Here is a 22,398-nt window from a genome sequence, read left to right as displayed (position 1 = left end):
AAGAAAAATATTTTGAAAACATAAAAAGAAAAAAAAACAAAATTTTAAAAAATAATAATAAATAAAAGATTAAATAAAATACAAAAAAAAAATTCAAAAAACCAAAAACGAAAAAAAAACTTTAAAAAAAGGGAAATAAAGAAAATGAAAAAAGAAGTAAATTTTCAAAAAAATAAAAATAGAAAAATAGAAAATTAAAAAAAAAGTAAAAAATAATAAAAGAAAATGTAATAAAAATAAAAAATAAAAAAAATTAAAATGTAAAAATTAAAAATTTTTGAAAATTTTTATAAAGAAAAATAAAAAAATAAAAATTTAAAAAATAAAAATAAGGATTTATAAAAAAAATTTAAAAAATTAAAAATTAAAAAAGAGAAAAAAATGAGAAAAATTAAAAATGAAAATAAAGAAAATGGAAAAACACAATTCATTTTTGAAAAAATAAAAATTGAAAAGTAGTTTCATTTTTTATTTTAATTTTTGACATTTTTTTTATTTTTATTCTTTTATTTATTTTTTTAAGTTATTTTTTTTTCAAAATAATTATTCCTTTTGAATTTTTAAAAAATTTTATTTTTTCATTTTTCTTCTCTTTTGAAAATTTTTCTATTTATATTTTTTTGATAATTTGTTTCTTTTTTTTCCTTATTTTCCTTTTTCAATTTCTTTTTAAACTTTTTTATTTTTTCATTTTTGATTTCCTATTTTTTAATTTTTATTTTTCTTTTTAATTTTTTATTTCATTTTTCTTAAAATATTTTTTGATTTTATTTTGTTTTTTAATATTTTATTTTTTTAATTTTTAATTTTTACTTAAAGTGTTTAATACATTTCATGAAATAAACTTGTGTTATTTAACTAAACCACTCTTTCAACCTTTTCTTCTCCTCACATTGCAACTCTTAACGTGTCCAGCTGTATCATGTCACGAGGACAGTGCTGCAAATATGATCACACCAGTCTGCGACAAGAACGAAACATCAATGTCAGGCAGTCCAACGACATACTGCCATCTACGCAGGAAATCAGTCTGCAAACATAAGCAAAAGCAATGTTACAGCTCTAATGTCTCCATGGTTCATATCAACAATGCAACAAAGATATCATGAAATACATAAAGAAGACAAAGCAAATGAAGAATGCCAAAGGAAAAATATTCATAATTGAAAAATCAAGCATTCAAAACATATCCCACATTACAATAATTATATCACTACAATCATGAAATTCAATAACTACATTCATTTAAAATAAGAGTTTCAGTTTGCAACATAGCCACAATTTTGAACTTGGACTTGGTACCACAATGAAGTCTTTTGCCCAATTTGAAATCTACATTTTGTCAGTTGCAAGGATAATAAATGTCAGGAAATATGAAATACTAGAAACACACACTGCAGATAGTGTAAGGTATCCAAATTACAAAGCGCTTATTACTACAAAAAATTTCCAAATAATTAAGAAACTATTCAGATAATGAGTAAAAAAATATATATTTTTCAAAACTACAACAATGGAGTTTCCAGATGAGACAAAAAAAACTATTTGCCAAAATTTTGAAGAAATCGCACACTTCAAAAGTCGATGTATACCTAATGGAAAACAACAATCTATATCAAGAGAAATTTTCTCACTCCAATCGATAAAAAATGTCAGATGAAGAGCACAAGACAACGAAAAAGTGAAACGCATTTGCTCGAATTTACTCGTAAATATTAGTAAACATGTGGGGATGCTACAGTGAAAAGGGCGGGTCTCCGACCCCCTTTCTTCGTTCTACTTCTGTAGAGAAAATTCTGTTTTCGAAGGCCGAAATTACCTTCTTTTTTAAATATCAAGGCCCGTACCGTCCATATGCCTAGGGACAGCGAGTTGTTTAATATACTAGACATAGAGTTTGTGAAGATCTATTCGCCGCATTTATCACGTTTGTTCTCACTACACATACACCGGAGATATCGCGTCAAGAACGTAGGCGGAACAGAAGTTTAAAAGCCTTGGTATTTTTTCTCGATAATCAGTTTGTGTTCGAGATTCCCATTTTCATGAATTCCTGTCCGAAGTAAGACTAGGGGGAATAAAAGAATACATCCCCTTCCTCGATATCGAATTTATTTCCGGAAATAATGGCAATACCGAGGAACCCAGGCCAGCTATTTTAACTGTAGCATCCCCGCATCTTCTCTAGCACCACCCTTCCGCCGACTTTCTTTCCGCCATAACTCCGCACTACGTGTAGTGACGACAAAGCCGATGAGTGCGTTGAATACAGCTCGTCGAACTCTATCTCCAGTATAAAGGACAACTCTCTATCCCCCTGCGTTTGGACGGGACAGACCGGCAAAATTTCAAAAAATGGTCATTTTGACCTTCCAAAACAGACTTTTTTCTACACAAGGAGAACGAAGCGGCTCAGAGGCCCGCCATTTTAACTGTAGCATCCTCGCATCTTCTCTAGTAATCACCGCTAAAATCCGGCAAATCCGCCGCACTTTTTTCTAGCCTTAATTTTGGGTACCTGAAATATTTGAGTCTCTAATTCCGGAAATAATGGCCATACCGAGGAACGGGATGCGGCCCTGTATTCCCCCTCCACTTGCTTCTTACACGATAGCATCAAAATGGCAATCGCGAACACTTTCTGATTTTCGAGAAAAAAAGGGGAAGGGTTTAAACCACCCTTCCGCCGACTTTCTTTCCGCCATAACTCCGCACTACGTGTAGTGACGACAAAGCCGATGAGTGCGTTGAATACAGCTCGTCGAACTCTATCTCCAGTATAAAGGACAACTCTCTATCCCCCTGCGTTTGGACGGGACAGACCGGCAAAATTTCAAAAAATGGTCATTTTGACCTTCCAAAACAGACTTTTTTCTACACAAGGAGAACGAAGCGGCTCAGAGGCCCGCCATTTTAACTGTAGCATCCTCGCATCTTCTCTAGTAATCACCGCTAAAATCCGGCAAATCCGCCGCACTTTTTTCTAGCCTTAATTTTGGGTACCTGAAATATTTGAGTCTCTAATTCCGGAAATAATGGCCATACCGAGGAACGGGATGCGGCCCTGTATTCCCCCTCCACTTGCTTCTTACACGATAGCATCAAAATGGCAATCGCGAACACTTTCTGATTTTCGAGAAAAAAAGGGGAAGGGTTTAAACCACCCTTCCGCCGACTTTCTTTCCGCCATAACTCCGCACTACGTGTAGTGACGACAAAGCCGATGAGTGCGTTGAATACAGCTCGTCGAACTCTATCTCCAGTATAAAGGACAACTCTCTATCCCCCTGCGTTTGGACGGGACAGACCGGCAAAATTTCAAAAAATGGTCATTTTGACCTTCCAAAACAGACTTTTTTCTACACAAGGAGAACGAAGCGGCTCAGAGGCCCGCCATTTTAACTGTAGCATCCTCGCATCTTCTCTAGTAATCACCGCTAAAATCCGGCAAATCCGCCGCACTTTTTTCTAGCCTTAATTTTTGGGTACCTGAAATATTTGAGTCTCTAATTCCGGAAATAATGGCCATACCGAGGAACGGGATGCGGCCCTGTATTCCCCCTCCACTTGCTTCTTACACGATAGCATCAAAATGGCAATCGCGAACACTTTCTGATTTTCGAGAAAAAAAGGGGAAGGGTTTAAACCACCCTTCCGCCGACTTTCTTTCCGCCATAACTCCGCACTACGTGTACTGACGACAAAGCCGATGAGTGCGTTGAATACAGCTCGTCGAACTCTATCTCCAGTATAAAGGACAACTCTCTATCCCCCTGCGTTTGGACGGGACAGACCGGCAAAACTTCAAAAAATGGTCATTTTGACCTTCCAAAACAGACTTTTTTCTACACAAGGAGAACGAAGCGGCTCAGAGGCCCGCCATTTTAACTGTAGCATCCTCGCATCTTCTCTAGTAATCACCGCTAAAATCCGGCAAATCCGCCGCACTTTTTTCTAGCCTTAATTTTTGGGTACCTGAAATATTTGAGTCTCTAATTCCGGAAATAATGGCCATACCGAGGAACGGGATGCGGCCCTGTATTCCCCCTCCACTTGCTTCTTACACGATAGCATCAAAATGGCAATCGCGAACACTTTCTGATTTTCGAGAAAAAAAGGGGAAGGGTTTAAACCACCCTTCCGCCGACTTTCTTTCCGCCATAACTCCGCACTACGTGTAGTGACGACAAAGCCGATGAGTGCGTTGAATACAGCTCGTCGAACTCTATCTCCAGTATAAAGGACAACTCTCTATCCCCCTGCGTTTGGACGGGACAGACCGGCAAAATTTCAAAAAATGGTCATTTTGACCTTCCAAAACAGACTTTTTTCTACACAAGGAGAACGAAGCGGCTCAGAGGCCCGCCATTTTAACTGTAGCATCCTCGCATCTTCTCTAGTATTCACCGCTAAAATCCGGCAAATCCGCCGCACTTTTTTCTAGCCTTAATTTTTGGGTACCTGAAATATTTGAGTCTCTAATTCCGGAAATAATGGCCATACCGAGGAACGGGATGCGGCCCTGTATTCCCCCTCCACTTGCTTCTTACACGATAGCATCAAAATGGCAATCGCGAACACTTTCTGATTTTCGAGAAAAAAAGGGGAAGGGTTTAAACCACCCTTCCGCCGACTTTCTTTCCGCCATAACTCCGCACTACGTGTAGTGACGACAAAGCCGATGAGTGCGTTGAATACAGCTCGTCGAACTCTATCTCCAGTATAAAGGACAACTCTCTATCCCCCTGCGTTTGGACGGGACAGACCGGCAAAATTTCAAAAAATGGTCATTTTGACCTTCCAAAACAGACTTTTTTCTACACAAGGAGAACGAAGCGGCTCAGAGGCCCGCCATTTTAACTGTAGCATCCTCGCATCTTCTCTAGTAATCACCGCTAAAATCCGGCAAATCCGCCGCACTTTTTTCTAGCCTTAATTTTTGGGTACCTGAAATATTTGAGTCTCTAATTCCGGAAATAATGGCCATACCGAGGAACGGGATGCGGCCCTGTATTCCCCCTCCACTTGCTTCTTACACGATAGCATCAAAATGGCAATCGCGAACACTTTCTGATTTTCGAGAAAAAAAGGGGAAGGGTTTAAACCACCCTTCCGCCGACTTTCTTTCCGCCATAACTCCGCACTACGTGTAGTGACGACAAAGCCGATGAGTGCGTTGAATACAGCTCGTCGAACTCTATCTCCAGTATAAAGGACAACTCTCTATCCCCCTGCGTTTGGACGGGACAGACCGGCAAAATTTCAAAAAATGGTCATTTTGACCTTCCAAAACAGACTTTTTTCTACACAAGGAGAACGAAGCGGCTCAGAGGCCCGCCATTTTAACTGTAGCATCCTCGCATCTTCTCTAGTAATCACCGCTAAAATCCGGCAAATCCGCCGCACTTTTTTCTAGCCTTAATTTTTGGGTACCTGAAATATTTGAGTCTCTAATTCCGGAAATAATGGCCATACCGAGGAACGGGATGCGGCCCTGTATTCCCCCTCCACTTGCTTCTTACACGATAGCATCAAAATGGCAATCGCGAACACTTTCTGATTTTCGAGAAAATAAGGGGAAGGGTTTAAACCACCCTTCCGCCGACTTTCTTTCCGCCATAACTCCGCACTACGTGTAGTGACGACAAAGCCGATGAGTGCGTTGAATACAGCTCGTCGAACTCTATCTCCAGTATAAAGGACAACTCTCTATCCCCCTGCGTTTGGACGGGACAGACCGGCAAAATTTCAAAAAATGGTCATTTTGACCTTCCAAAACAGACTTTTTTCTACACAAGGAGAACGAAGCGGCTCAGAGGCCCGCCATTTTAACTGTAGCATCCTCGCATATTCTCTAGTAATCACCGCTAAAATCCGGCAAATCCGCCGCACTTTTTTCTAGCCTTAATTTTTGGGTACCTGAAATATTTGAGTCTCTAATTCCGGAAATAATGGCCATACCGAGGAACGGGATGCGGCCCTGTATTCCCCCTCCACTTGCTTCTTACACGATAGCATCAAAATGGCAATCGCGAACACTTTCTGATTTTCGAGAAAATAAGGGGAAGGGTTTAAACCACCCTTCCGCCGACTTTCTTTCCGCCATAACTCCGCACTACGTGTAGTGACGACAAAGCCGATGAGTGCGTTGAATACAGCTCGTCGAACTCTATCTCCAGTATAAAGGACAACTCTCTATCCCCCTGCGTTTGGACGGGACAGACCGGCAAAATTTCAAAAAATGGTCATTTTGACCTTCCAAAACAGACTTTTTTCTACACAAGGAGAACGAAGCGGCTCAGAGGCCCGCCATTTTAACAGTAGCATCCTCGCATCTTCTCTAGTAATCACCGCTAAAATCCGGCAAATCCGCCGCAATTTTTTCTAGCCTTAATTTTTGGGTACCTGAAATATTTGAGTCTCTAATTCCGGAAATAATGGCCATACCGAGGAACGGGATGCGGCCCTGTATTCCCCCTCCACTTGCTTCTTACACGATAGCATCAAAATGGCAATCGCGAACACTTTCTGATTTTCGAGAAAAAAAGGGGAAGGGTTTAAACCACCCTTCCGCCGACTTTCTTTCCGCCATAACTCCGCACTACGTGTAGTGACGACAAAGCCGATGAGTGCGTTGAATACAGCTCGTCGAACTCTATCTCCAGTATAAAGGACAACTCTCTATCCCCCTGCGTTTGGACGGGACAGACGGGCAAAATTTCAAAAAATGGTCATTTTGACCTTCCAAAACAGACTTTTTTCTACACAAGGAGAACGAAGCGGCTCAGAGGCCCGCCATTTTAACTGTAGCATCCTCGCATCTTCTCTAGTAATCACCGCTAAAATCCGGCAAATCCGCCGCACTTTTTTCTAGCCTTAATTTTTGGGTACCTGAAATATTTGAGTCTCTAATTCCGGAAATAATGGCCATACCGAGGAACTGGATGCGGCCCTGTATTCCCCCTCTACTTGCTTCTTACACGATAGCATCAAAATGGCAATCGCGAACACTTTCTGATTTTCGAGAAAAAAAGGGGAAGGGTTTAAACCACCCTTCCGCCGACTTTCTTTCCGCCATAACTCCGCACTACGTGTAGTGACGACAAAGCCGATGAGTGCGTTGAATACAGCTCGTCGAACTCTATCTCCAGTATAAAGGACAACTCTCTATCCCCCTGCGTTTCGACGGGACAGACCGGCAAAATTTCAAAAAATGGTCATTTTGACCTTCCAAAACAGACTTTTTTCTACACAAGGAGAACGAAACGGCTCAGAGGCCCGCCATTTTAACTGTAGCATCCTCGCATCTTCTCTAGTAATCACCGCTAAAATCCGGCAAATCCGCCGCACTTTTTTCTAGCCTTAATTTTTGGGTACCTGAAATATTTGAGTCTCTAATTCCGGAAATAATGGCCATACCGAGGAACGGGATGCGGCCCTGTATTCCCCCTCTACTTGCTTCTTACACGATAGCATCAAAATGGCAATCGCGAACACTTTCTGATTTTCGAGAAAAAAAGGGGAAGGGTTTAAACCACCCTTCCGCCGACTTTCTTTCCGCCATAACTCCGCACTACGTGTAGTGACGACAAAGCCGATGAGTGCGTTGAATACAGCTCGTCGAACTCTATCTCCAGTATAAAGGACAACTCTCTATCCCCCTGCGTTTGGACGGGACAGACCGGCAAAATTTCAAAAAATGGTCATTTTGACCTTCCAAAACAGACTTTTTTCTACACAAGGAGAACGAAGCGGCTCAGAGGCCCGCCATTTTAACTGTAGCATCCTCGCATCTTCTCTAGTAATCACCGCTAAAATCCGGCAAATCCGCCGCACTTTTTTCTAGCCTTAATTTTTGGGTACCTGAAATATTTGAGTCTCTAATTCCGGAAATAATGGCCATACCGAGGAACGGGATGCGGCCCTGTATTCCCCCTCCACTTGCTTCTTACACGATAGCATCAAAATGGCAATCGCGAACACTTTCTGATTTTCGAGAAAAAAAGGGGAAGGGTTTAAACCACCCTTCCGCCGACTTTCTTTCCGCCATAACTCCGCACTACGTGTAGTGACGACAAAGCCGATGAGTGCGTTGAATACAGCTCGTCGAACTCTATCTCCAGTATAAAGGACAACTCTCTATCCCCCTGCGTTTGGACGGGACAGACCGGCAAAATTTCAAAAAATGGTCATTTTGACCTTCCAAAACAGACTTTTTTCTACACAAGGAGAACGAAGCGGCTCAGAGGCCCGCCATTTTAACTGTAGCATCCTCGCATCTTCTCTAGTAATCACCGCTAAAATCCGGCAAATCCGCCGCACTTTTTTCTAGCCTTAATTTTTGGGTACCTGAAATATTTGAGTCTCTAATTCCGGAAATAATGGCCATACCGAGGAACGGGATGCGGCCCTGTATTCCCCCTCCACTTGCTTCTTACACGATAGCATCAAAATGGCAATCGCGAACACTTTCTGATTTTCGAGAAAATAAGGGGAAGGGTTTAAACCACCCTTCCGCCGACTTTCTTTCCGCCATAACTCCGCACTACGTGTAGTGACGACAAAGCCGATGAGTGCGTTGAATACAGCTCGTCGAACTCTATCTCCAGTATAAAGGACAACTCTCTATCCCCCTGCGTTTGGACGGGACAGACCGGCAAAATTTCAAAAAATGGTCATTTTGACCTTCCAAAACAGACTTTTTTCTACACAAGGAGAACGAAGCGGCTCAGAGGCCCGCCATTTTAACTGTAGCATCCTCGCATCTTCTCTAGTAATCACCGCTAAAATCCGGCAAATCCGCCGCACTTTTTTCTAGCCTTAATTTTTGGGTACCTGAAATATTTGAGTCTCTAATTCCGGAAATAATGGCCATACCGAGGAACGGGATGCGGCCCTGTATTCCCCCTCCACTTGCTTCTTACACGATAGCATCAAAATGGCAATCGCGAACACTTTCTGATTTTCGAGAAAAAAAGGGGAAGGGTTTAAACCACCCTTCCGCCGACTTTCTTTCCGCCATAACTCCGCACTACGTGTAGTGACGACAAAGCCGATGAGTGCGTTGAATACAGCTCGTCGAACTCTATCTCCAGTATAAAGGACAACTCTCTATCCCCCTGCGTTTCGACGGGACAGACCGGCAAAATTTCAAAAAATGGTCATTTTGACCTTCCAAAACAGACTTTTTTCTACACAAGGAGAACGAAGCGGCTCAGAGGCCCGCCATTTTAACTGTAGCATCCTCGCATCTTCTCTAGTAATCACCGCTAAAATCCGGCAAATCCGCCGCACTTTTTTCTAGCCTTAATTTTTGGGTACCTGAAATATTTGAGTCTCTAATTCCGGAAATAATGGCCATACCGAGGAACGGGATGCGGCCCTGTATTCCCCCTCCACTTGCTTCTTACACGATAGCATCAAAATGGCAATCGCGAACACTTTCTGATTTTCGAGAAAAAAAGGGGAAGGGTTTAAACCACCCTTCCGCCGACTTTCTTTCCGCCATAACTCCGCACTACGTGTAGTGACGACAAAGCCGATGAGTGCGTTGAATACAGCTCGTCGAACTCTATCTCCAGTATAAAGGACAACTCTCTATCCCCCTGCGTTTGGACGGGACAGACCGGCAAAATTTCAAAAAATGGTCATTTTGACCTTCCAAAACAGACTTTTTTCTACACAAGGAGAACGAAGCGGCTCAGAGGCCCGCCATTTTAACTGTAGCATCCTCGCATCTTCTCTAGTAATCACCGCTAAAATCCGGCAAATCCGCCGCACTTTTTTCTAGCCTTAATTTTTGGGTACCTGAAATATTTGAGTCTCTAATTCCGGAAATAATGGCCATACCGAGGAACGGGATGCGGCCCTGTATTCCCCCTCCACTTGCTTCTTACACGATAGCATCAAAATGGCAATCGCGAACACTTTCTGATTTTCGAGAAAAAAAGGGGAAGGGTTTAAACCACCCTTCCGCCGACTTTCTTTCCGCCATAACTCCGCACTACGTGTAGTGACGACAAAGCCGATGAGTGCGTTGAATACAGCTCGTCGAACTCTATCTCCAGTATAAAGGACAACTCTCTATCCCCCTGCGTTTGGACGGGACAGACCGGCAAAATTTCAAAAAATGGTCATTTTGACCTTCCAAAACAGACTTTTTTCTACACAAGGAGAACGAAGCGGCTCAGAGGCCCGCCATTTTAACTGTAGCATCCTCGCATCTTCTCTAGTAATCACCGCTAAAATCCGGCAAATCCGCCGCACTTTTTTCTAGCCTTAATTTTTGGGTACCTGAAATATTTGAGTCTCTAATTCCGGAAATAATGGCCATACCGAGGAACGGGATGCGGCCCTGTATTCCCCCTCCACTTGCTTCTTACACGATAGCATCAAAATGGCAATCGCGAACACTTTCTGATTTTCGAGAAAATAAGGGGAAGGGTTTAAACCACCCTTCCGCCGACTTTCTTTCCGCCATAACTCCGCACTACGTGTAGTGACGACAAAGCCGATGAGTGCGTTGAATACAGCTCGTCGAACTCTATCTCCAGTATAAAGGACAACTCTCTATCCCCCTGCGTTTGGACGGGACAGACCGGCAAAATTTCAAAAAATGGTCATTTTGACCTTCCAAAACAGACTTTTTTCTACACAAGGAGAACGAAGCGGCTCAGAGGCCCGCCATTTTAACTGTAGCATCCTCGCATCTTCTCTAGTAATCACCGCTAAAATCCGGCAAATCCGCCGCACTTTTTTCTAGCCTTAATTTTTGGGTACCTGAAATATTTGAGTCTCTAATTCCGGAAATAATGGCCATACCGAGGAACGGGATGCGGCCCTGTATTCCCCCTCCACTTGCTTCTTACACGATAGCATCAAAATGGCAATCGCGAACACTTTCTGATTTTCGAGAAAATAAGGGGAAGGGTTTAAACCACCCTTCCGCCGACTTTCTTTCCGCCATAACTCCGCACTACGTGTAGTGACGACAAAGCCGATGAGTGCGTTGAATACAGCTCGTCGAACTCTATCTCCAGTATAAAGGACAACTCTCTATCCCCCTGCGTTTGGACGGGACAGACCGGCAAAATTTCAAAAAATGGTCATTTTGACCTTCCAAAACAGACTTTTTTCTACACAAGGAGAACGAAGCGGCTCAGAGGCCCGCCATTTTAACTGTAGCATCCTCGCATCTTCTCTAGTAATCACCGCTAAAATCCGGCAAATCCGCCGCACTTTTTTCTAGCCTTAATTTTTGGGTACCTGAAATATTTGAGTCTCTAATTCCGGAAATAATGGCCATACCGAGGAACGGGATGCGGCCCTGTATTCCCCCTCCACTTGCTTCTTACACGATAGCATCAAAATGGCAATCGCGAACACTTTCTGATTTTCGAGAAAAAAAGGGGAAGGGTTTAAACCACCCTTCCGCCGACTTTCTTTCCGCCATAACTCCGCACTACGTGTAGTGACGACAAAGCCGATGAGTGCGTTGAATACAGCTCGTCGAACTCTATCTCCAGTATAAAGGACAACTCTCTATCCCCCTGCGTTTCGACGGGACAGACCGGCAAAATTTCAAAAAATGGTCATTTTGACCTTCCAAAACAGACTTTTTTCTACACAAGGAGAACGAAGCGGCTCAGAGGCCCGCCATTTTAACTGTAGCATCCTCGCATCTTCTCTAGTAATCACCGCTAAAATCCGGCAAATCCGCCGCACTTTTTTCTAGCCTTAATTTTTGGGTACCTGAAATATTTGAGTCTCTAATTCCGGAAATAATGGCCATACCGAGGAACGGGATGCGGCCCTGTATTCCCCCTCCACTTGCTTCTTACACGATAGCATCAAAATGGCAATCGCGAACACTTTCTGATTTTCGAGAAAAAAAGGGGAAGGGTTTAAACCACCCTTCCGCCGACTTTCTTTCCGCCATAACTCCGCACTACGTGTAGTGACGACAAAGCCGATGAGTGCGTTGAATACAGCTCGTCGAACTCTATCTCCAGTATAAAGGACAACTCTCTATCCCCCTGCGTTTGGACGGGACAGACCGGCAAAATTTCAAAAAATGGTCATTTTGACCTTCCAAAACAGACTTTTTTCTACACAAGGAGAACGAAGCGGCTCAGAGGCCCGCCATTTTAACTGTAGCATCCTCGCATCTTCTCTAGTAATCACCGCTAAAATCCGGCAAATCCGCCGCACTTTTTTCTAGCCTTAATTTTTGGGTACCTGAAATATTTGAGTCTCTAATTCCGGAAATAATGGCCATACCGAGGAACGGGATGCGGCCCTGTATTCCCCCTCCACTTGCTTCTTACACGATAGCATCAAAATGGCAATCGCGAACACTTTCTGATTTTCGAGAAAAAAAGGGGAAGGGTTTAAACCACCCTTCCGCCGACTTTCTTTCCGCCATAACTCCGCACTACGTGTAGTGACGACAAAGCCGATGAGTGCGTTGAATACAGCTCGTCGAACTCTATCTCCAGTATAAAGGACAACTCTCTATCCCCCTGCGTTTGGACGGGACAGACCGGCAAAATTTCAAAAAATGGTCATTTTGACCTTCCAAAACAGACTTTTTTCTACACAAGGAGAACGAAGCGGCTCAGAGGCCCGCCATTTTAACTGTAGCATCCTCGCATCTTCTCTAGTAATCACCGCTAAAATCCGGCAAATCCGCCGCACTTTTTTCTAGCCTTAATTTTTGGGTACCTGAAATATTTGAGTCTCTAATTCCGGAAATAATGGCCATACCGAGGAACGGGATGCGGCCCTGTATTCCCCCTCCACTTGCTTCTTACACGATAGCATCAAAATGGCAATCGCGAACACTTTCTGATTTTCGAGAAAAAAAGGGGAAGGGTTTAAACCACCCTTCCGCCGACTTTCTTTCCGCCATAACTCCGCACTACGTGTAGTGACGACAAAGCCGATGAGTGCGTTGAATACAGCTCGTCGAACTCTATCTCCAGTATAAAGGACAACTCTCTATCCCCCTGCGTTTGGACGGGACAGACCGGCAAAATTTCAAAAAATGGTCATTTTGACCTTCCAAAACAGACTTTTTTCTACACAAGGAGAACGAAGCGGCTCAGAGGCCCGCCATTTTAACTGTAGCATCCTCGCATCTTCTCTAGTAATCACCGCTAAAATCCGGCAAATCCGCCGCACTTTTTTCTAGCCTTAATTTTTGGGTACCTGAAATATTTGAGTCTCTAATTCCGGAAATAATGGCCATACCGAGGAACGGGATGCGGCCCTGTATTCCCCCTCCACTTGCTTCTTACACGATAGCATCAAAATGGCAATCGCGAACACTTTCTGATTTTCGAGAAAAAAAGGGGAAGGGTTTAAACCACCCTTCCGCCGACTTTCTTTCCGCCATAACTCCGCACTACGTGTAGTGACGACAAAGCCGATGAGTGCGTTGAATACAGCTCGTCGAACTCTATCTCCAGTATAAAGGACAACTCTCTATCCCCCTGCGTTTGGACGGGACAGACCGGCAAAATTTCAAAAAATGGTCATTTTGACCTTCCAAAACAGACTTTTTTCTACACAAGGAGAACGAAGCGGCTCAGAGGCCCGCCATTTTAACTGTAGCATCCTCGCATCTTCTCTAGTAATCACCGCTAAAATCCGGCAAATCCGCCGCACTTTTTTCTAGCCTTAATTTTTGGGTACCTGAAATATTTGAGTCTCTAATTCCGGAAATAATGGCCATACCGAGGAACGGGATGCGGCCCTGTATTCCCCCTCCACTTGCTTCTTACACGATAGCATCAAAATGGCAATCGCGAACACTTTCTGATTTTCGAGAAAATAAGGGGAAGGGTTTAAACCACCCTTCCGCCGACTTTCTTTCCGCCATAACTCCGCACTACGTGTAGTGACGACAAAGCCGATGAGTGCGTTGAATACAGCTCGTCGAACTCTATCTCCAGTATAAAGGACAACTCTCTATCCCCCTGCGTTTGGACGGGACAGACCGGCAAAATTTCAAAAAATGGTCATTTTGACCTTCCAAAACAGACTTTTTTCTACACAAGGAGAACGAAGCGGCTCAGAGGCCCGCCATTTTAACTGTAGCATCCTCGCATCTTCTCTAGTAATCACCGCTAAAATCCGGCAAATCCGCCGCACTTTTTTCTAGCCTTAATTTTTGGGTACCTGAAATATTTGAGTCTCTAATTCCGGAAATAATGGCCATACCGAGGAACGGGATGCGGCCCTGTATTCCCCCTCCACTTGCTTCTTACACGATAGCATCAAAATGGCAATCGCGAACACTTTCTGATTTTCGAGAAAATAAGGGGAAGGGTTTAAACCACCCTTCCGCCGACTTTCTTTCCGCCATAACTCCGCACTACGTGTAGTGACGACAAAGCCGATGAGTGCGTTGAATACAGCTCGTCGAACTCTATCTCCAGTATAAAGGACAACTCTCTATCCCCCTGCGTTTGGACGGGACAGACCGGCAAAATTTCAAAAAATGGTCATTTTGACCTTCCAAAACAGACTTTTTTCTACACAAGGAGAACGAAGCGGCTCAGAGGCCCGCCATTTTAACTGTAGCATCCTCGCATCTTCTCTAGTAATCACCGCTAAAATCCGGCAAATCCGCCGCACTTTTTTCTAGCCTTAATTTTTGGGTACCTGAAATATTTGAGTCTCTAATTCCGGAAATAATGGCCATACCGAGGAACGGGATGCGGCCCTGTATTCCCCCTCCACTTGCTTCTTACACGATAGCATCAAAATGGCAATCGCGAACACTTTCTGATTTTCGAGAAAAAAAGGGGAAGGGTTTAAACCACCCTTCCGCCGACTTTCTTTCCGCCATAACTCCGCACTACGTGTAGTGACGACAAAGCCGATGAGTGCGTTGAATACAGCTCGTCGAACTCTATCTCCAGTATAAAGGACAACTCTCTATCCCCCTGCGTTTCGACGGGACAGACCGGCAAAATTTCAAAAAATGGTCATTTTGACCTTCCAAAACAGACTTTTTTCTACACAAGGAGAACGAAGCGGCTCAGAGGCCCGCCATTTTAACTGTAGCATCCTCGCATCTTCTCTAGTAATCACCGCTAAAATCCGGCAAATCCGCCGCACTTTTTTCTAGCCTTAATTTTTGGGTACCTGAAATATTTGAGTCTCTAATTCCGGAAATAATGGCCATACCGAGGAACGGGATGCGGCCCTGTATTCCCCCTCCACTTGCTTCTTACACGATAGCATCAAAATGGCAATCGCGAACACTTTCTGATTTTCGAGAAAAAAAGGGGAAGGGTTAAACCACCCTTCCGCCGACTTTCTTTCCGCCATAACTCCGCACTACGTGTAGTGACGACAAAGCCGATGAGTGCGTTGAATACAGCTCGTCGAACTCTATCTCCAGTATAAAGGACAACTCTCTATCCCCCTGCGTTTGGACGGGACAGACCGGCAAAATTTCAAAAAATGGTCATTTTGACCTTCCAAAACAGACTTTTTTCTACACAAGGAGAACGAAGCGGCTCAGAGGCCCGCCATTTTAACTGTAGCATCCTCGCATCTTCTCTAGTAATCACCGCTAAAATCCGGCAAATCCGCCGCACTTTTTTCTAGCCTTAATTTTGGGTACCTGAAATATTTGAGTCTCTAATTCCGGAAATAATGGCCATACCAGGAACGGGATGCGGCCCTGTATTCCCCCTCCACTTGCTTCTTACACGATAGCATCAAAATGGCAATCGCGAACACTTTCTGATTTTCGAGAAAAAAAGGGGAAGGGTTTAAACCACCCTTCCGCCGACTTTCTTTCCGCCATAACTCCGCACTACGTGTAGTGACGACAAAGCCGATGAGTGCGTTGAATACAGCTCGTCGAACTCTATCTCCAGTATAAAGGACAACTCTCTATCCCCCTGCGTTTGGACGGGACAGACCGGCAAAATTTCAAAAAATGGTCATTTTGACCTTCCAAAACAGACTTTTTTCTACACAAGGAGAACGAAGCGGCTCAGAGGCCCGCCATTTTAACTGTAGCATCCTCGCATCTTCTCTAGTAATCACCGCTAAAATCCGGCAAATCCCCGCCGCACTTTTTTCTAGCCTTAATTTTTGGGTACCTGAAATATTTGAGTCTCTAATTCCGGAAATAATGGCCATACCGAGGAACGGATGCGGCCCTGTATTCCCCCCTCCACTTGCTTCTTACACGATAGCATCAAAATGGCAATCGCGAACACTTCTGATTTTCGAGAAAAAAAGGGGAAGGGTTTAAACCACCCTTCCGCCGACTTTCTTTCCGCCATAACTCCGCACTACGTGTAGTGACGACAAAGCCGATGAGTGCGTTGAATACAGCTCGTCGAACTCTATCTCCAGTATAAAGGAACAACTCTCTATCCCCCTGCGTTTGGACGGGACAGACCGGCAAAAATTTCAAAAAATGGTCATTTTGACCTTCCAAAACAGACTTTTTTCTACACAAGGAGAACGAAGCGGCTCAGAGGCCCGCCATTTTAACTGTAGCATCCTCGCATCTTCTCTAGTAATCACCGCTAAAATCCGGCAAATCCGCCGCACTTTTTTCTAGCCTTAATTTTTGGGTACCTGAAATATTTGAGTCTCTAATTCCGGGAAATAATGGCCATACCGAGGAACGGGATGCGGCCCTGTATTCCCCCTCCACTTGCTTCTTACACGATAGCATCAAATGGCAATCGCGAACACTTTCTGATTTTCGAGAAAAAAAGGGGAAGGGTTTAAACCACCCTTCCGCCGACTTTCTTTCCGCCATAACTCCGCACTACGTGTAGTGACGACAAAGCCGATGAGTGCGTTGAATACAGCTCGTCGAACTCTATCTCCAGTATAAAGGACAACTCTCTATCCCCCTGCGTTTGGACGGGACAGGACCGGCAAAATTTCAAAAAATGGTCATTTTGACCTTCCAAAACAGACTTTTTTCTACACAAGGAGAACGAAGCGGCTCAGAGGCCCGCCATTTTAACTGTAGCATCCTCGCATCTTCTCTAGTAATCACCGCTAAAATCCGGCAAATCCGCCGCACTTTTTTCTAGCCTTAATTTTTGGGTACCTGAAATATTTGAGTCTCTAATTCCGGAAATAATGGCCATACCGAGGAACGGGATGCGGCCCTGTATTCCCCCTCCACTTGCTTCTTACACGATAGCATCAAAATGGCAATCGCGAACACTTTCTGATTTTCGAGAAAAAAAGGGGAAGGGTTTAAACCACCCTTCCGCCGACTTTCTTTCCGCCATAACTCCGCACTACGTGTAGTGACGACAAAGCCGATGAGTGCGTTGAATACAGCTCGTCGAACTCTATCTCCAGTATAAAGGACAACTCTCTATCCCCCTGCGTTTGGACGGGACAGACCGGCAAAATTTCAAAAAATGGTCATTTTGACCTTCCAAAACAGACTTTTTTCTACACAAGGAGAACGAAGCGGCTCAGAGGCCCGCCATTTTAACTGTAGCATCCTCGCATCTTCTCTAGTAATCACCGCTAAAATCCGGCAAATCCGCCGCACTTTTTCTAGCCTTAATTTTTGGGTACCTGAAATATTTGAGTCTCTAATTCCGGAAATAATGGCCATACCGAGGAACGGGATGCGGCCCTGTATTCCCCTCCACTTGCTTCTTACACGATAGCATCAAAATGGCAATCGCGAACACTTTCTGATTTTCGAGAAAAAAAGGGGAAGGGTTTAAACCACCCTTCCGCCGACTTTCTTTCCGCCATAACTCCGCACTACGTGTAGTGACGACAAAGCCGATGAGTGCGTTGAATACAGCTCGTCGAACTCTATCTCCAGTATAAAGGACAACTCTCTATCCCCCTGCGTTTGGACGGGACAGACCGGCAAAATTTCAAAAAATGGTCATTTTGACCTTCCAAAACAGACTTTTTTCTACACAAGGAGAACGAAGCGGCTCAGAGGCCCGCCATTTTAACTGTAGCATCCTCGCATCTTCTCTAGTAATCACCGCTAAAATCCGGCAAATCCGCCGCACTTTTTTCTAGCCTTAATTTTTGGGTACCTGAAATATTTGAGTCTCTAATTCCGGAAATAATGGCCATACCGAGGAACGGGATGCGGCCCTGTATTCCCCCTCCACTTGCTTCTTACACGATAGCATCAAAATGGCAATCGCGAACACTTTCTGATTTTCGAGAAAATAAGGGGAAGGGTTTAAACCACCCTTCCGCCGACTTTCTTTCCGCCATAACTCCGCACTACGTGTAGTGACGACAAAGCCGATGAGTGCGTTGAATACAGCTCGTCGAACTCTATCTCCAGTATAAAGGACAACTCTCTATCCCCCTGCGTTTGGACGGGACAGACCGGCAAAATTTCAAAAAATGGTCATTTTGACCTTCCAAAACAGACTTTTTTCTACACAAGGAGAACGAAGCGGCTCAGAGGCCCGCCATTTTAACTGTAGCATCCTCGCATCTTCTCTAGTAATCACCGCTAAAATCCGGCAAATCCGCCGCACTTTTTTCTAGCCTTAATTTTTGGGTACCTGAAATATTTGAGTCTCTAATTCCGGAAATAATGGCCATACCGAGGAACGGGATGCGGCCCTGTATTCCCCCTCCACTTGCTTCTTACACGATAGCATCAAAATGGCAATCGCGAACACTTTCTGATTTTCGAGAAAATAAGGGGAAGGGTTTAAACCACCCTTCCGCCGACTTTCTTTCCGCCATAACTCCGCACTACGTGTAGTGACGACAAAGCCGATGAGTGCGTTGAATACAGCTCGTCGAACTCTATCTCCAGTATAAAGGACAACTCTCTATCCCCCTGCGTTTGGACGGGACAGACCGGCAAAATTTCAAAAAATGGTCATTTTGACCTTCCAAAACAGACTTTTTTCTACACAAGGAGAACGAAGCGGCTCAGAGGCCCGCCATTTTAACAGTAGCATCCTCGCATCTTCTCTAGTAATCACCGCTAAAATCCGGCAAATCCGCCGCAATTTTTTCTAGCCTTAATTTTTGGGTACCTGAAATATTTGAGTCTCTAATTCCGGAAATAATGGCCATACCGAGGAACGGGATGCGGCCCTGTATTCCCCCTCCACTTGCTTCTTACACGATAGCATCAAAATGGCAATCGCGAACACTTTCTGATTTTCGAGAAAAAAGGGAAGGGTTTAAACCACCCTTCCGCCGACTTTCTTTCCGCCATAACTCCGCACTACGTGTAGTGACGACAAAGCCGATGAGTGCGTTGAATACAGCTCGTCGAACTCTATCTCCAGTATAAAGGACAACTCTCTATCCCCCTGCGTTTGGACGGGACAGACGGGCAAAATTTCAAAAAATGGTCATTTTGACCTTCCAAAACAGACTTTTTTCTACACAAGGAGAACGAAGCGGCTCAGAGGCCCGCCATTTTAACTGTAGCATCCTCGCATCTTCTCTAGTAATCACCGCTAAAATCCGGCAAATCCGCCGCACTTTTTTCTAGCCTTAATTTTTGGGTACCTGAAATATTTGAGTCTCTAATTCCGGAAATAATGGCCATACCGAGGAACGGGATGCGGCCCTGTATTCCCCCTCCACTTGCTTCTTACACGATAGCATCAAAATGGCAATCGCGAACACTTTCTGATTTTCGAGAAAATAAGGGGAAGGGTTTAAACCACCCTTCCGCCGACTTTCTTTCCGCCATAACTCCGCACTACGTGTAGTGACGACAAAGCCGATGAGTGCGTTGAATACAGCTCGTCGAACTCTATCTCCAGTATAAAGGACAACTCTCTATCCCCCTGCGTTTGGACGGGACAGACCGGCAAATTTCAAAAAATGGTCATTTTGACCTTCCAAAACAGACTTTTTTCTACACAAGGAGAACGAAGCGGCTCAGAGGCCCGCCATTTTAACTGTAGCATCCTCGCATCTTCTCTAGTAATCACCGCTAAAATCCGGCAAATCCGCCGCACTTTTTTCTAGCCTTAATTTTTGGGTACCTGAAATATTTGAGTCTCTAATTCCGGAAATAATGGCCATACCGAGGAACTGGATGCGGCCCTGTATTCCCCCTCCACTTGCTTCTTACACGATAGCATCAAAATGGCAATCGCGAACACTTTCTGATTTTCGAGAAAAAAAGGGGAAGGGTTTAAACCACCCTTCCGCCGACTTTCTTTCCGCCATAACTCCGCACTACGTGTAGTGACGACAAAGCCGATGAGTGCGTTGAATACAGCTCGTCGAACTCTATCTCCAGTATAAAGGACAACTCTCTATCCCCCTGCGTTTCGACGGGACAGACCGGCAAAATTTCAAAAAATGGTCATTTTGACCTTCCAAAACAGACTTTTTTCTACACAAGGAGAACGAAGCGGCTCAGAGGCCCGCCATTTTAACTGTAGCATCCTCGCATCTTCTCTAGTAATCACCGCTAAAATCCGGCAAATCCGCCGCACTTTTTTCTAGCCTTAATTTTTGGGTACCTGAAATATTTGAGTCTCTAATTCCGGAAATAATGGCCATACCGAGGAACGGGATGCGGCCCTGTATTCCCCCTCTACTTGCTTCTTACACGATAGCATCAAAATGGCAATCGCGAACACTTTCTGATTTTCGAGAAAAAAGGGGAAGGGTTTAAACCACCCTTCCGCCGACTTTCTTTCCGCCATAACTCCGCACTACGTGTAGTGACGACAAAGCCGATGAGTGCGTTGAATACAGCTCGTCGAACTCTATCTCCAGTATAAAGGACAACTCTCTATCCCCCTGCGTTTGGACGGGACAGACCGGCAAAATTTCAAAAAATGGTCATTTTGACCTTCCAAAACAGACTTTTTTCTACACAAGGAGAACGAAGCGGCTCAGAGGCCCGCCATTTTAACTGTAGCATCCTCGCATCTTCTCTAGTAATCACCGCTAAAATCCGGCAAATCCGCCGCACTTTTTTCTAGCCTTAATTTTTGGGTACCTGAAATATTTGAGTCTCTAATTCCGGAAATAATGGCCATACCGAGGAACGGGATGCGGCCCTGTATTCCCCCTCCACTTGCTTCTTACACGATAGCATCAAAATGGCAATCGCGAACACTTTCTGATTTTCGAGAAAAAAAGGGGAAGGGTTTAAACCACCCTTCCGCCGACTTTCTTTCCGCCATAACTCCGCACTACGTGTAGTGACGACAAAGCCGATGAGTGCGTTGAATACAGCTCGTCGAACTCTATCTCCAGTATAAAGGACAACTCTCTATCCCCCTGCGTTTGGACGGGACAGACCGGCAAAATTTCAAAAAATGGTCATTTTGACCTTCCAAAACAGACTTTTTTCTACACAAGGAGAACGAAGCGGCTCAGAGGCCCGCCATTTTAACTGTAGCATCCTCGCATCTTCTCTAGTAATCACCGCTAAAATCCGGCAAATCCGCCGCACTTTTTTCTAGCCTTAATTTTTGGGTACCTGAAATATTTGAGTCTCTAATTCCGGAAATAATGGCCATACCGAGGAACGGGATGCGGCCCTGTATTCCCCCTCCACTTGCTTCTTACACGATAGCATCAAAATGGCAATCGCGAACACTTTCTGATTTTCGAGAAAATAAGGGGAAGGGTTTAAACCACCCTTCCGCCGACTTTCTTTCCGCCATAACTCCGCACTACGTGTAGTGACGACAAAGCCGATGAGTGCGTTGAATACAGCTCGTCGAACTCTATCTCCAGTATAAAGGACAACTCTCTATCCCCCTGCGTTTGGACGGGACAGACCGGCAAAATTTCAAAAAATGGTCATTTTGACCTTCCAAAACAGACTTTTTTCTACACAAGGAGAACGAAGCGGGCTCAGAGGCCCGCCATTTTAACTGTAGCATCCTCGCATCTTCTCTAGTAATCACCGCTAAAAATCCGGCAAATCCGCCGCACTTTTTTCTAGCCTTAATTTTTGGGTACCTGAAATATTTGAGTCTCTAATTCCGGAAATAATGGCCATACCGAGGAACGGGATGCGGCCCTGTATTCCCCCTCCACTTGCTTCTTACACGATAGCATCAAAATGGCAATCGCGAACACTTTCTGATTTCGAGAAAAAAAGGGGAAGGGTTTAAACCACCCTTCCGCCGACTTTTCCTTTCCGCCATAACTCCGCACTACGTGTAGTGACGACAAAGCCGATGAGTGCGTTGAATACAGCTCGTCGAACTCTATCTCCAGTATAAAGGACAACTCTCTATCCCCCCTGCGTTTGGACGGGACAGACCGGCAAAATTTCAAAAAATGGTCATTTTGACCTTCCAAAACAGACTTTTTTCTACACAAGGAGAACGAAGCGGCTCAGAGGCCCGCCATTTTAACTGTAGCATCCTCGCATCTTCTCTAGTAATCACCGCTAAAATC

General features: G+C 44.3%; 1 protein-coding gene across 1 annotated transcript in view; it reads right to left on the bottom strand.

Annotated features, from left to right (window-relative positions):
- Positions 1 to 818: 818 nt before the first annotated feature.
- LOC138713174 (uncharacterized) overlaps positions 819 to 22,398 on the bottom strand; it is a 424,297-nt gene continuing 402,717 nt past the window's right edge. The window contains exon 7 of the mRNA XM_069845049.1: positions 819 to 1,030. Coding sequence (XP_069701150.1) covers positions 926 to 1,030 — 105 coding nt within the window. The 3' untranslated portion in view covers positions 819 to 925. The remainder of the gene's footprint in view (positions 1,031 to 22,398) is intronic.

The sequence above is a fragment of the Periplaneta americana genome, chromosome 14, assembly GCF_040183065.1.
Source record: "Periplaneta americana isolate PAMFEO1 chromosome 14, P.americana_PAMFEO1_priV1, whole genome shotgun sequence".
Classification (NCBI taxonomy): domain Eukaryota; kingdom Metazoa; phylum Arthropoda; class Insecta; order Blattodea; family Blattidae; genus Periplaneta; species Periplaneta americana.
This window is presented reverse-complemented; position numbering and strand designations above follow the sequence as displayed.